A 14,292-nucleotide genomic window follows, 5' to 3' on the forward strand; every position below is an offset into this window, starting at 1 on the left:
ATGAACTTGTCCAGCTTCATCGTTGTCAGGAAGAACATCATCTTCTTCTGCCACGTTTTGAACTGCCACCGGACCACTTGAGTGAACACACTAGGGACAGCCGGAGGAGTTTGAACTGCCACCGGACCACTTGCGGATACTGAAACTGAACATCAAACTTGTCTTACATCAGTCCTTGAGTGAACACGCTAGGGACAGACGGAGGAGTTTGAACTGCCACCGGACCACTTGCGGTTACTGAAACTGAACCCATCTGATAAAGACCAGCACCGAATAGGCTACGGCGTGTGGTTTCATCCGAAGCATTTCCCACAGGGAGGATAGTGCTTGTTGTTGCTGCAGCGGTTGATGCTGTGATGTTTCAAGCGGTTGTCACAGTTGCATCAATGGCTGCAACGTTGAGTGGAGTTGTAGTGACATTTGTGGTGTCAATGGGGGTGTTGTTATCGTTTGTCATTTTTCTGTAGAGAAAACATGAAAACGGATTAGTACTCCATTCAACAAATAACATATTATTTTAAAGTAAATAATAGTCTAAAAACGATGTTCATTTTTGGTGTTTGAACCAAATTATATCGATATAAGTCTTGAGAAAACGTTTTGCAAACTCGCTTAAAAGCGTTCGCAGAAACCATTTTTATAGACTTAGAATGTTTCACAAACTCGTTTAAGAAAGCGGTTACTGAAACGATTCATATATATAACGTTTTAAGAAAGTATCAAAAAACGTTTTGCGAAAATGCTAGAAAGCAATCCGCAAAGCGTAATGAAATAAAACAGAAACGTTTCACGGAAGTGCTATAAAGCAAATCGCAAACATGTTTACAGAATAACGCAGAAACGTTTCGCGGATAAGTGTATAGCAAATCGCAAACATCGTTATGAGATAAACGTTTCGCGGAAGTGATGGAAAGCAAATCGCAAACACGGTTTCAAAACCCGTTTCTATTAATCGTTTTTCAATCCGATTAAAGCTTTAAACATAAAGCGATTTTGAGTTAAGATTGTAGAAGCCGGAAAACCGGACTGACATAAATGATAGAATAAAAGCGATGTTAAGGAAATAAACGAATGCAAAAGACGAATACAAGAACGATAAGAAATCGTATTCGCAAAGAGACATGGAGTCGAGATATGATATTTTTCCTTAACTCAAAATAATCGCTCCATTAGTGAGACGGGATTGTACGAATATAGAGTTCCAGGATAAAACCATGGCAGACGAATCACGCCTCACTCGTGATCGTCCTATCGAACTATAAACTCTACGAAACACTCTCGTATTTATGACTTACGCTAAGGGATTTTCGCTGTTGGATTTTGATATGGAAAAAGTTAAGAAATGAAGGAAGAGGAGAGGCGAAATCTAAAGAGACGAACGAGAGCAACTTCCCGCAACAGTTGCTGCACGTGTGCGGAGATCACGGGAAGTTAAGTTTTGAAAACTTATTCCCCAACTCTCTTATCTCGTTTAAAATTCGAGAGGATAAAATGCATGACGTTTTTATTTTCTAAACAAACTACTTGTCGTGTTAAATAAAAATGCATGTGGTTTTTTCCCGAATTAAATGGCAAAACGTTGAGCTTAACTTGGTCCAAAAGAAATATTCTTATCTGGCCAGAGACCTTCCACCCAAGCCCAATCCCGAGCCGGACCATCCGGCGGTGCGCGCATGAGGAACTTTTCTTTCTCCCAAGCCGTTTGACTAAAGCTATGTGTGATGCCTTATATATACCACTCAAACTCACCTTGTTTACCCGATGTGGGACTTTGTATCATTTAGACACTTAGCTAAATTTGCAGGGTTTTGATAACACTAAGTTACCAACTTCATCACTTCATTGCTTATTCAATTCTAATCTGTTTTTGACATATGAATATACTAGATTATAGTACTCATAACAAGCTACATAATGAGATATTAATCCGGCGAGTACAACCACCGGTTTGGCCGGAAAAGTCGCCGGAAAACTCGAAAGTGTCAGCTTTGTGATTTGTCAAGAAACAGGTTTCAACAACACCATCATTCAGAGTAACAGACGACCACAGTTTATGTCAATTTCTTACCTTTGCATGTCCAATATGTAGATAACCATTTGGTTCAGGTGGGAACCGGGTATAAACCTTCCCTCCAGTCACCTTGAGATGTTTATCAAGCACTTCCCTCTTATTGTTGCATTCGAGCACAGAGCCATCGCTATAAAACACTTCTGTATGAACCTGAGAATATAAATTAATTAATGGTAATTCCACATTGCTAACCAACGAATCCCTTTGAACATATGTTACATGGCAATGCTAGCTATGAATCCACCTATGAAGAAACGAGAATATCACATCACATCAAACATATTGGCATCGTCAATTTGCTTCAAAACCTATATTTTTTTCCAGTTTTACAAAACATATTGGCATCATCAATTTGCTTCAAGCAATACATGTCAAATCTATTCTACTCATGTTATCACCTAATCAGCACGTAGAAGTACAGAACCAATGGGAGATGATTCAAAAGGGTAGAACGTGGACTTGAAAATCTCAATTAAACAAAATTATCGAAAGAAAAAAAGCAAAAAGCAGTGTGCTACCATCAAATTTTTCTCTGGCTGAGGGAATATAGAATATGGATTTAGTTCCTCGGAGTTATCTTCTCTGGGAGCCATGGCGCTGGAACTAACTGACAATTGCGACAAGAGACGACCTCTAGGGTTTTATATACGTTGCTTTCTTCTCCGGTTTAGAATTTAACTAGTATGATTTTCCGTGCTATGCAAGACATTATTTATATAAGCTAAAATATTTACAATGAAAGATGTTGTTTTAAATTAAAAAAAAAGAAGTTTGCTGATTATATCCTACAAAAGTCCAAGAAAAATGTAAAATTAATCTCTTTTCCAAAACCAAACAAAAATACATTACGTATGAAAAACAAATTTAAGGAAATAATATATTTTATACTGCTTAAGGACAATTATAGTTTCAACCAGTGTTTTTAAAACCGGACCGGAAACTGAACCGGAAATATTATGGGTCACGGTTCAATATGGTTCGACCGGGTTAAACCTGGTTCAATAATATGGTTTAATATCTTTTTAGTATGTAAATATAAAAGTAATATTAGTAAACATGATCCATAGTTAAAATATAAATCAATTTTGAACATAAAATATTATAAATATAAATTAGTTTCTTGTTTATATGGATGGTTTATAGATTTTTGATAGTTTTAGTGGTTTTTATTGGTTTAATAACTTTAAAATATAATCTGGCTATGTGGCCGGTTCATGGTCAAACCAATTACTAGACCAACCCGGCTATATAACCGGTTCACGGTCGAACCCGGTCCAACCATCGGATCGGTCCGGTTTTAAAAACACTGGTTTCAACTTTAATTTTTGTAGATAATTACATTATCTTTTGAGTCTTTTCCTTCTCTTGCTTTTATTTTTTTCGTTGTATCTTTTACATTTCTTCATTTTCATTATATTTTTCATCCACAAAGAAGATTTTCATCTTAAGGACAGCTTAACGTTTATGTTTAGGATATTAGTCTTAAATTCGGGATAGCAGAGCTCTAATTTTTTTCTTTTAGTTTTGAAAAAATAAGCTGAGAGATAGGAATATATTCCAATGGGATATTCAACCTAAATTATACAGTAAGAGTCAGAAGATTATTTATTTGAGAAGAATAGAAGAATCATTCTAAGTAGATATAATAAACTTGTATCAGTTTTTTGCTTCATTGAAAACTCAAAAAAAAAAAAAAGAGAAAGATATGAAACGATGGAGAAGAAGAGAAAATATATAAAAAATTACCATTACATGGAAATGGAAGAGGATAAGTGGAAGCAGAATCGAGATTTTTAAAAAAAATTAGGAAACAGTTACATATTATCCACTTATACATATATATATATATATATTAAAATATAAGAAAATTTTATAAAATTTAGGACTGAAAATTATATGATTTAAAATTAAGCATTTATTCGTTTATAATAATTTTGAAATAATTTCATACTAAAACTGTGAAAATACATATAAATTAAGGAATTACTAGATTCTGACCCGCCCTTCCAAGGGCGGGTATATTTTTGTTTTATTTTTTATTTTTTTAAAAAATTAAATTTTATGTATGCGTATTTGTAATTATATTTGTGTTTAATGTAAATTTATTTTAATATAATTTTTGATAACTATATTACATATGTCAAATTGCATAATTGTGCATTGTGAGATATACACATCTGATGTTTTACACATGTATAATTAATAAATTTGATAATTAAAGAATATACACGTTCTAAATAGTTTCGAATCTATCAATACGTAAGCATGAATATAATCGAATATAGGAGCTACATAAAGAGCTAAATAACCGAGAAATTGAAAAATCCCTAAAGATAAAATTGTAGTTCAAATGAAAAAAGCATTATAAGCATCTTCTAAGGTAGGATACAAAACTCCATTAACAGTTCGTATATCTGTGTAGCTGGTTGATACTTTGTTCTTGTTTAAAAGAAAACTCAGATAAAACAATTCGCTTGTGTTGGAGTTATTTTCATGGTTAATCATTGTTTTCTCTTTGTTCTTACTATTAACTTCCGTCCAATCTTGATATTGCGAAGTTTGATTTGCTTTTGTTGAAAAATCACCAAAATCATCATTTTCATGTGTAGCTTCTTTGTCACCTTTTTCATATTTTTCTCTCTCCATCTAAAGCAAATATGATAAAAAAAAAGTTATAAATTATAATGGACAAAAACACATAAGAAACTTTGAAATCAAAATTTATATTAATAATCCTTAGAAAAGGTAATAATGATTATAGTGCACATGGGTAACTTTATATTATCTACAAAATAGACACACATATCATATATCACCGGCTTTAAAAATCCTTTATATACATGAGATAGGTACTAAATGTTTTGTCTATAATCTTTAAAACTTTAAGATGCATCATGAACATTATAAGTTACCTATACACCTAACCATATTATGTATAAGAGTTTAATTCAGATTGATTTAGAAGAACTATCGCCTTGGAAGATAATTGAAGAAAAAATTATCACTTTCTCGCTAACAATTTGAAAATTTGACCTTTGAATACTGGTAGTTGTTGATGATTGAAGACAAATGAATAGAAGAGATTTTAATTGTTAAAGTATTATCTGGTTTTAGAAATAACTGAGAAAAGAGTAGATTAATTTATAGGAGACGAAGAAAATAGGTAAATATTTAAATCAATGTACCTTAAAACTTGAATGAGAAAAAGTAGAAAATTGTTAGTTTATATTTAGACTCCAGAAAAAAAGGAGATAGCAAAGAAAAATTCAAAACCAACTATGTTTTCTATAATAATCTGTCGATATAATTTTTTTTTTTAAAACATTTGGGGTATTTTGTTTTTATTTTTTTTCACAGAAAAAGTTGTAGTGAATCGAAAACTTGATTTGATTTTACTTATGATTTTTCAAATGAAGGCCCAAGGCCCAACTTTAATCATTCTCCGACCAAACTCGTTTCACCTTTCGTGTTTCATTCTAGAAAGATTTCAGCTTGAAAAGAACACTGCTTCTCTCTCTCTAATACCACCGAAAGGATCGGGTCTCAAACTCATGGATCTTTAAAATTCTTCTCCAACCCGTTCAGGTACCTGTAATATCCTTCGTTTTCGTGTTAAAGTATAGATTCTGGGAGATGTAAACTAATTTAGAGCTGAATCTGATAGTTTGCGTAAATTAAAATTTTTGTTTGCAGTAGTTAGAAGATGTTGTGATTCTTCATACAAAAGACACGTGTGTAGTTACAGCATCTGTTAGATCTAATTTTTTTTGTAATTTTTTAATCTTTTGAATGTCAGATAAGACTTAAGAGGACTCTGTTTATTCCAATGATCGATCTTAGCGAAGCTGGTCTTCGTAGAGCTATTATATGTGTCTGAAGTATATTTGAAGGGAGCCAAGTTCGATCTACTTAATCGAGAAAGCATCATTGGCTATTCTCTGTCCAGCTCTGTGACAAAGAAACTCAATTAGTGTCTCATCACCGACGATTCATCTCAAACTAAATCTGAAAAGCTTCTATTCCGATCTGTAAGTGAACTTTTAAATCTTTGTTCTTCTACTTAATGAGGATAAATTATGGTAATTAAAAAACTACATGAGGTGGAATCTAAACTGTCTTAACCTTTTCATAAATATTTTGGTTGAAAGTGAAAAGTTAGTTTGAGTAATCTTGGTCCCATCTTTGTTTCAGTAGTTGGAAGTAATGATGATTGGTGAAACATGAAGGTGATCATATCTCTTCTAGTAATAGTATTGATGTTTTGTGATATTGCCTTAAGCTTCTTTAATTTTATGGCTTAGTTGTAAGTGTTACAGTAGTTTTACAGTCAATAAAATAACTAAATATTATATGTTGTAATGTTAGATCTAATGGAACTCTTGTATTTGTTCTTCAGAACGTAATAACTAAAAAAAGAATGAGCAAATGGAGCAAAAGAAATCAATCAAAGAGTTCTCAAAACAACCTTAAGCATTGGCATTTCATGTAAGTCTCTTTAAACAACTTAGAAAAGGAAGAACATGTTTAGAATTGTGGAACAAAAATTTGGATTGGTAGTACGAACCGAATACAAATGAATGTCTGATGTATGTCTACTTGTGTTATTTCTTGCTTGAATGCTTTAGACAAACATTAGTAAGAGTTCTTACGTATGAGTGTTTTGCTTTAATGTACATCTGCTGTGTTGTTACTTGCTTGATTAAATTACTTATATAGACATTTGGGTTCAAACGTTTCCAAAATAAGTTCAGTGTCTGAAAGTAAAAGCAATAAGTTTTAGAAGTCAAAACACACAGCAAAATAAACATTACAATTAGAGATTCTGAAAAATCTCTTTGAAAACAACATTCTTTGTCTCCCTCTTAGGCTTTCCTTCATCGTCAACAATTAAAATCTTCAATCCTTTTTTTGATGTAACCCTGGACACAGCCACATATAGTTGTCCATGAGAGAAGACATCTCTTTGAAGATACAAACCAACATGAGATAGTGATTGACCCTGACTCTTATTTATTGTAATAGAAAATGCAACTGCAATAGGGAGCTGCCTCCTCCTCATCTTGAAAGGCAATTTCTTATCTGATGGTGTTATAGAAATTCTAGGAATGATCACAGTTTTTCCCACCTTTTCTCCTGTGATCACTTTCGCCTTTACCATTAAATCATCCATCTCTGTAATCTGGAGTCTAGTGCCATTCATCAGTCTGTTTGTATGATCGATGTTTCTAAGCAGCATCACAGGACAACCGATTTTGAAACGAATGCTATGATTTGGAAGACCAGAAGCCTTGATGGTGTTTAAAAAATCGGGAGTGAGAGCTTGGTCATTAAATGAGAATCGATCATCAGCAGACTGAAACTATTATCAATAGTAATAAAAAATCAATAAAGCTCTCATTCAAGAAAAATAATAAACACTGTATTATTTTATTTCTAAAGAAAATGATATGAGATTACTTCGATAGGTCCCGATTTTAGCAAAACGTAGTAGGCATACAACAATTTCTTCTTCAGCTTGTTGGCTGAAACTGTGTATTGCTTCAGCAAACTTTCCCCAAAGGCAGCAAGGTATCGTTTGATCACTGTTGAAAACATATATTAATAGCTTAAAAAATATATGATATAAGAAATACTTTAAATTAATATATTACCTGATGTCTCTCAAGCTGAACTCGATTTTCTTTCTTTGTTTACCGTGACACTGCACAGTTTCCAGATCTCCCAACTCAAACACTTGTCCAATAACATCTGATATTGTAGACATCATATGTAAGATTCATAAAAAACTTTTGAACAATATAGAAGTGGAAATTTGTATGACTATTAAACTAACCAATTAAGTTGGCTGTATCAAGTTTTCCACTTTGAATGCTTTCAAAGTCAACCAAACTAAGGAACATGTTTTCCTCTTGCAGTGTTGAAGGAGCGATGTCAGTGGTGGGAATGAAGACAATCTTGTATTGGTGATTTGTAGTCTTATAACTACCGCCATTATTAGTCACCAAGAAATGGTCAATGTTTCTCCAAGCGCCAACATGTACTTTATTCTCCAAACGATCAAAGTATGCCTTCTTACATGATGCATGAATCTTGTTACCCTTCAATATAATAAGAATAAACGGCTTAGATAGTAATTTTAAATATAGATGTATTTAGGAACCATTTGTTTGCCCAACAATAAATAAGAGAAAATGATTTTGAAAGGTTTTGCCATTTAGATGTAGTTACGAATAGTGAGAAGAAATAACAGAAAGAATCATAAGAAAGTTTAGTGACGTACATATGCATCAGAGAAAACGATTTCCAAGATTTCTCCTGAAAGAGGTGTGAACTGCTTCCAAGTATGAAGGACCTTAACTTGTAGACGCAGGCAGTTATGTACGGTCGAACTTGGTTGACAAAGCTGAGTTCCATGATTGCAGTGCAGTTTATGTAAAGATTGAAGGTGTGGTGGAGTTATACGTAGACTGCAATATATATAAGTGCAGTTTCTGTAAAGATGGAAGGCGTTGAGATTTTTTCGGAAATATAGTAGTGGTGATTTTACGTGATTAAATGAATAAAATACTCAGATAAATATTTCTGTTCAAGAATAATATCTTTTGAGGAATCATGGGGTTTTTTATTTTATTATTATTTCAGAAATTGTAGAGTTTGAATTTATAATCTGAGTTATAATATGTTCGTACAATGCATGTGGAAAATAAACTGAATCACATGGTGACGTAAAGAACTTGAGCAATCATGGGTTTTTTTTATTTTATTGTTATTTCTACTTATTTGGTAGAAGAAAATCGTGGATATTTATATAGTGGATAAGAAATCAACCACGTTCTTTTTATAAACATGAAAAACGCAATTACGAAAAAGTAACTGTTTTTAAAACGGACTTCAGGTAACTGTTTTTTCAGAAGATGATCGTGATATATTAGAATTGTATAATAAGACACAATTATGTTAAAGTTGGCTTTTAAAAAAGAGAATTTAGGCTCTCTATACACGAAATCAATGGTAATTAGAAAGATACCCGCTGCACCGTGTATTTTATTTTAATACGGAAACACTCCTACACACCTAAAGGACATCTATAATGTACTTGTAGATTTGCTGCAGAGCCTATACCCTTAGACTATATTCTACACGCTACCGGTTGTACTCTAATTACACATCGAAAGACGATAGGGGCAAACGAGCTTAGTGTAATTACCCTTTTTTACTTATTTATGCTGTGTTTACCGGAGCGCATGTTTGCCGCCGGCGAAGATCTCAACGGTGAAAGGGTTAACACATACCACAAAACCAAAAGAATCGAGTCTATGATTGAGGCTCTTGACCCCGACGAAGTAGATTTCTTGCGGAGCACCACGTTTGGGAAGATCATATCACAAGCCGAGAATCCATCGTTCTCTGGTAGTTTTGGGCAGTTCGTCATTGTCCACATGCTTAGAGTGAAGAAAAAATACGAGATTTGGTTTCTGTTCGCTGGAAGACCTATCAGGATGTCCCTGCAATAGTTTGCTCACGTTACTGGCCTCAATTGCAAGAAAATTCCAATCAAAAACACCAAAAAGAGAAAGAAGAATCCCATCAACGAGAAGTTATACTGGGGAGAACTCTTCGGATCCCTCAAGTTTTGCCTCGTAGATCTAGCAATTGAGATGCTGAAGAAAGGGCGGTCAAGGACCGTGAGATGCGACTGAAGTATACATGCCTTGCCTTTACGTCGTGTGTTCTTCTTCCGACTTCTCATTTCCCCCGTATAATCCCAGAGCACGTTGAAATGATTAGGGAAATGGATGAATTTCTTGCCTATCCATGGGGTCGAGTTTCGTTTGAAATGCTTGTTACTGGGATCAAAAAGAAAGACGAGATTCTACTCTCACAGGCCAGTGTGGCTTTGCCTGGGTTCGTTGACGCGATCCAGCTTGTATTTATGGCGGCGGTACCTCAGATCAAAGAGATTGTTCCACAGAATGAAACTGTGGTAGTTATTGAGTCGAATTCCGATTCAGAATCAGGATGTAATGAGCCTCAAGCAGAAGAGGGAGAAGAGAAAGATGCTACTGAATCAACTACACCTCAATCGCCGGTTAGATACTGTGTAAATCCAGCACACGTTAAAGCTCTAGACGAGGAAGCCAAGGTTAGTACATGAGATTGATGGTTTTGGTAATTAGTATGTAGGTGGAAGCAAATATCATAAAACAATTCCTAATTCGACGTTAATAACACATGAACAAATACACTATTACTAGTAGTTGTATCTTTGTTAAGTAACCTGCAATATCATATAATAGCGGATACTCTATGCAGCTAATACATACTTAGCAACCGCCTGTATGAATCATCGTCACATAGCTGCTAAGTTTATCAGTGTCCCATATTTTTACAACTAATTAAGTTTTAACGGTGTCATGTACTCTTACACTTAACTGCTACGTTTTGTGTTACTGATGGTGCTCATGAATTCGATTGTCTCTATTTTACAGGTTGAGCCGATATCCATGTTTGAGGACACCACACATTCCCCACAAGACCTTGTTTGGGATGATGAGGCTGAAGATGATACTGTCGACAACATGGTCCGTCTAATAAAAGAAAGTAGCGTTTTCAAGAAAACAACATGACTCGTACCCTGTATTGTATTCAATGTCGATAGCTTTTTGAAATTGGTGTTAACTGCTAATAGTAGATTACGTATATGATACATGATAAGAAAATACTCTCGGCTATAACAGTTTCCATTATATGGCAAGTTTTATTGTAACAGTTAAAATTGTTACTAGATGGCAATTGGTATTGTAACATGTTCTATAATGATAACTTGTTTTATTATCTGGCAAGTTGTACTGGAACAGCTATGAGTTCTACTTAGAGTTTAACCATGATGATATATGTATATTGTTACATGTCCTATCGTGAAGCTGATGTATAAATAAGTTCCGTAGAAGTATGTGTTAACTTTGTGGACTTGTGCAAGAGGAAGAACAAAGAGAATATGTGGGTGGACCAAATCACGACTATGCAAGCATTTCCTAGATCTGAGTTATCGTTAAAGAGTGATGTTGGCATCATACTCACTGGCGGAGAGAATGATTTGTTGAATGCTACACCAGAAGAAAATGATGTCTCGCTAATACATTATATATTCATGTGATATTATCTGCTAAGTTTTATATTATACACATTAATTATTTGTTATCCTTTTACATGTAATCACTCACAAAGACGTTGTCTCTAACACATATCTTACTGATTACTATAACACTTAGTGACGCTACAAAATGTTAACCAGGAATAAACCATTTGTCGGATTGTATATTAGTCCCATCAGTCATACATAACTGAAGAAGAATAATTCCCCGTATATATTTCCTCATCTATTTTCCTTATGTTTGACCTCCAATTTTATATGCTTTCGAAACTAATAGGACAACTTTATTCTTCATATTATCAGTTAAGTGACAAATTATAATCATGTCCTTTTTCTGTCCAATTAACTGGAACCGTAAACCAATATATTTGGCTGGTACTTATAGTGTTAGATGAGATATAAAATGTTAGAGTCTAATGTTTGATGATATAATCAATGTTAGTGTCTAAATTTACTAGTAAACGATAACAATATAAGTAAGTATTATGGTATGTATTATCTTTTATTTGATATATTCGTATGTACGACCAAAGGCAACTGATATACCATATGTTAAATGATATATTTTCAGGTTAACACTTTGTAGTGTCTACTAAGTGATGTAGTAGTCACTAAGAAATGTGTTAGCGACAATAATTTTATAAGTGACTCACATGTAAGGAAGATAACAAATAAATAATGCGTACAATATAACTTAGCAGATAATAACATGATTAATTATGATGGTTGGTATTTATAATGTTAACTGATACACATAATTTTATAGGGTAAAGTTAGATAATATATAGAATATTAGTGTCTAAGTTTACAAATAATCTAATATGCTTCATTAAGGATTAGTAATATTTATATATGATTAGAAAACGCATTACATTTCAATCATATTAATGTTTAGATCTGTAATTGTTCTGAAATGTGTATAGCAAGGACTAACAAATAACAATTTTGTATAGTCCCCAAGCCAACTTGCAATCTCATCATATATAACAAATATGTGGTGTAGAAACCTACTGGGAGGGTGCGAGAATCAACCAAATTGCGTGGTGGGGAATGAAGCTATTGATGACCTACAAAAGAACAGTGACATATATTTCTGAAAGATATATCTAAGAAAATCTGCAAGTGATTAAGATTTTTGACAACGTGGCTTAAGTTTAGGGACATTATCGGTAGAACAACACAAATTTGGCTACAACGATTTGAGTTTTTGGGCGCGTGAGGTATTTTCTTAATTTTGTCTTCTTTTGTGTATTTTCAGCAAATTGTCTCTTTAAAAAAAGGAAGGTCCAATGGCATAAAAAGTAATATTTCAGGTATGGGTAGGGGTAAAGGTATGGGTAGGGGTAAAAGATAGCAATGATCCTGAATTAATAATACTAGGGGTTGGTCCGCCCTACGGACGGGTGAGTTTACATTAAAACTATTTATATTTAAATATATTTTAATTTTATAAAACATTGAAACTTTATTTTATACTAAAAATAATAAATATAATCTATTTTATCCTAAGATCATTTTTTTAACTATCAAAAGAATCTTATGTAAAAATCGGATATTTTTAAGAACTGAAAAACTGTTCTATAGATGTAAAAACTACTCATAAATTGTTACTTCAAACCATCTTCTTAATAACCCTTCCAACTTATGATTTGGCTTGTACTTGAGTGAACTAATCATAATCATGTTCTTCATTGCCTTGTTTATTAGCCCTCACATATTGTCTTTAGAAGTTCTCGGCTTCTTGTTTATTAGCCCTCGCATATTGTAAATTTTATTTTGTTGGTTTGAGTTGAAAAAACCACTAACAGTATTTATTTTAGAGAACACAAAATTATTATTATTATTTTTTATTTTTATTTTTTTTACAACAAAAGGCTATAACGAAACTAAGTAGATTCATGATCCAAGAGCCACCTTGGAGGAATCGAATCAACATAAACCATAGCAGCAGGCTGATTTCTAGCACCTCGTACCAGCTTGTCCGCCAATGTATTTTGTGCCCTCGGAATATGCTGAATAGTGAAAGGATGAAAAAATTCCTTACATCGTAGAAACTCCTCCATGTGTGTAGTGAACGATGGCCATTCTGTTGGTGTAGACACCATCTTCACCAGTTGAGAGCATTCAGTTGCAAACACCACTTCTGAGATTCGTAGGATCTTCATGCACTCCATCGCCCATATCAAAGCTTCACATTCTGCATGTAAAGGTGATAGACTTTTGCGAATAGACATGGCACCCATCATAGTATCAGTAGATCCACCTGCTTCATAAAACCATCCTTGTCCTGTGCACAAATCTTGTGCCCTCCAAGCTCCATCGATATAACATCTACTTTTATCACCTATGATAAGATGATCCACATTTTGTAATGATCCTGTATTTGGAGGATCTTTGGTTTGTGATTCTGCCCACATAACACTTTCAATTTGTGCGGTCCGGAGTAGATCGAAAGGATCCCATGTTTGATTTTTGAAAATTTTTCCATTCCTATTTTTCCAAATAAACCATAGAATCCAGGGAAAATATCCCAAATCTGGTTCTTTTGGTAATCGCCAAAACAGATAGTCCATGTTTGTAAAAATAGATGAGGTCGGGAAAATTCCTGGAGAAGACGGTACATTAGATAGTGCCCAAATTTGAAGTGCGAAAGGACATTCAAATAACACATGATTAATGGATTCTTCCTCAGCCCCACACATCTGACATTGCGTATCACATTTAATTCCACGTGAGTGGAGATTCTTATATACCGGTAAGCAACCAGAAATTATTTGCCAGACAAAATGTTTCAATTTTGGTGAACACTGTAATTTCCAAGAATGTGCCAGTAAAGGTTTAGTATTTGGCCCCATGTCCAAATTAGTTTGTCCCATATCATGATATAATTTCTCAGTACGATATCCAGATTTAACTGTATATCTACCGTGATCCGTAAAATGCCAGCCATAAGTATCCGCCTTAGGGTTTCGACTAATTGCTAGACTCAATATGGTACTCACATCGTCCTGATGAACATATGCGTTGAGTAAATCCAGATTCCAAGACAGAGTTACTGGATTAATAA

General features: G+C 33.9%; 2 protein-coding genes across 2 annotated transcripts; both read right to left on the bottom strand.

Moving 5' to 3' along the window:
• Positions 1 to 6,884: 6,884 nt before the first annotated feature.
• Positions 6,885 to 9,503, bottom strand: LOC106330833. The gene is made up of 5 exons (XM_013769240.1): positions 9,372 to 9,503; positions 7,905 to 8,169; positions 7,766 to 7,819; positions 7,529 to 7,653; positions 6,885 to 7,430 (listed from the first exon to the last, which is right to left on the bottom strand). Exons 1-5 carry the CDS (start codon positions 9,501 to 9,503, stop codon positions 6,885 to 6,887), a joined length of 1,122 nt encoding a protein of 373 aa, XP_013624694.1.
• Positions 9,504 to 13,111: 3,608 nt separating this feature from the next.
• On the bottom strand, positions 13,112 to 13,642 carry LOC106330834. The gene has a single exon (XM_013769241.1). The coding sequence runs from the start codon at positions 13,640 to 13,642 to the stop codon at positions 13,112 to 13,114; it is 531 nt and encodes a 176-aa protein (XP_013624695.1).
• Positions 13,643 to 14,292: the final 650 nt, after the last annotated feature.

Source organism: Brassica oleracea, chromosome C3, assembly GCF_000695525.1.
Source record: "Brassica oleracea var. oleracea cultivar TO1000 chromosome C3, BOL, whole genome shotgun sequence".
In the NCBI taxonomy this organism is placed as follows: Eukaryota; Viridiplantae; Streptophyta; class Magnoliopsida; order Brassicales; family Brassicaceae; genus Brassica; species Brassica oleracea.

Bases quoted from the DNA above. Each gene is read 5' to 3' on its own strand.
- LOC106330833 (XM_013769240.1), bottom strand. From the start codon at position 9,503: ATGACGAACTGCCCAAAACTACCAGAGAACGATGGATTCTCGGCTTGT. The intron at 7,820-7,904 runs GTTAGTTTAATA...CTACAATATCAG, and splicing joins TGATACAGCCAACTTAATTG to ATGTTATTGGACAAGTGTTT. The intron at 7,654-7,765 runs GTAAACAAAGAA...TGTTTTCAACAG, and splicing joins GGAAACTGTGCAGTGTCACG to TGATCAAACGATACCTTGCT.
- LOC106330834 (XM_013769241.1), bottom strand. From the start codon at position 13,642: ATGTGGGCAGAATCACAAACCAAAGATCCTCCAAATACAGGATCATTA.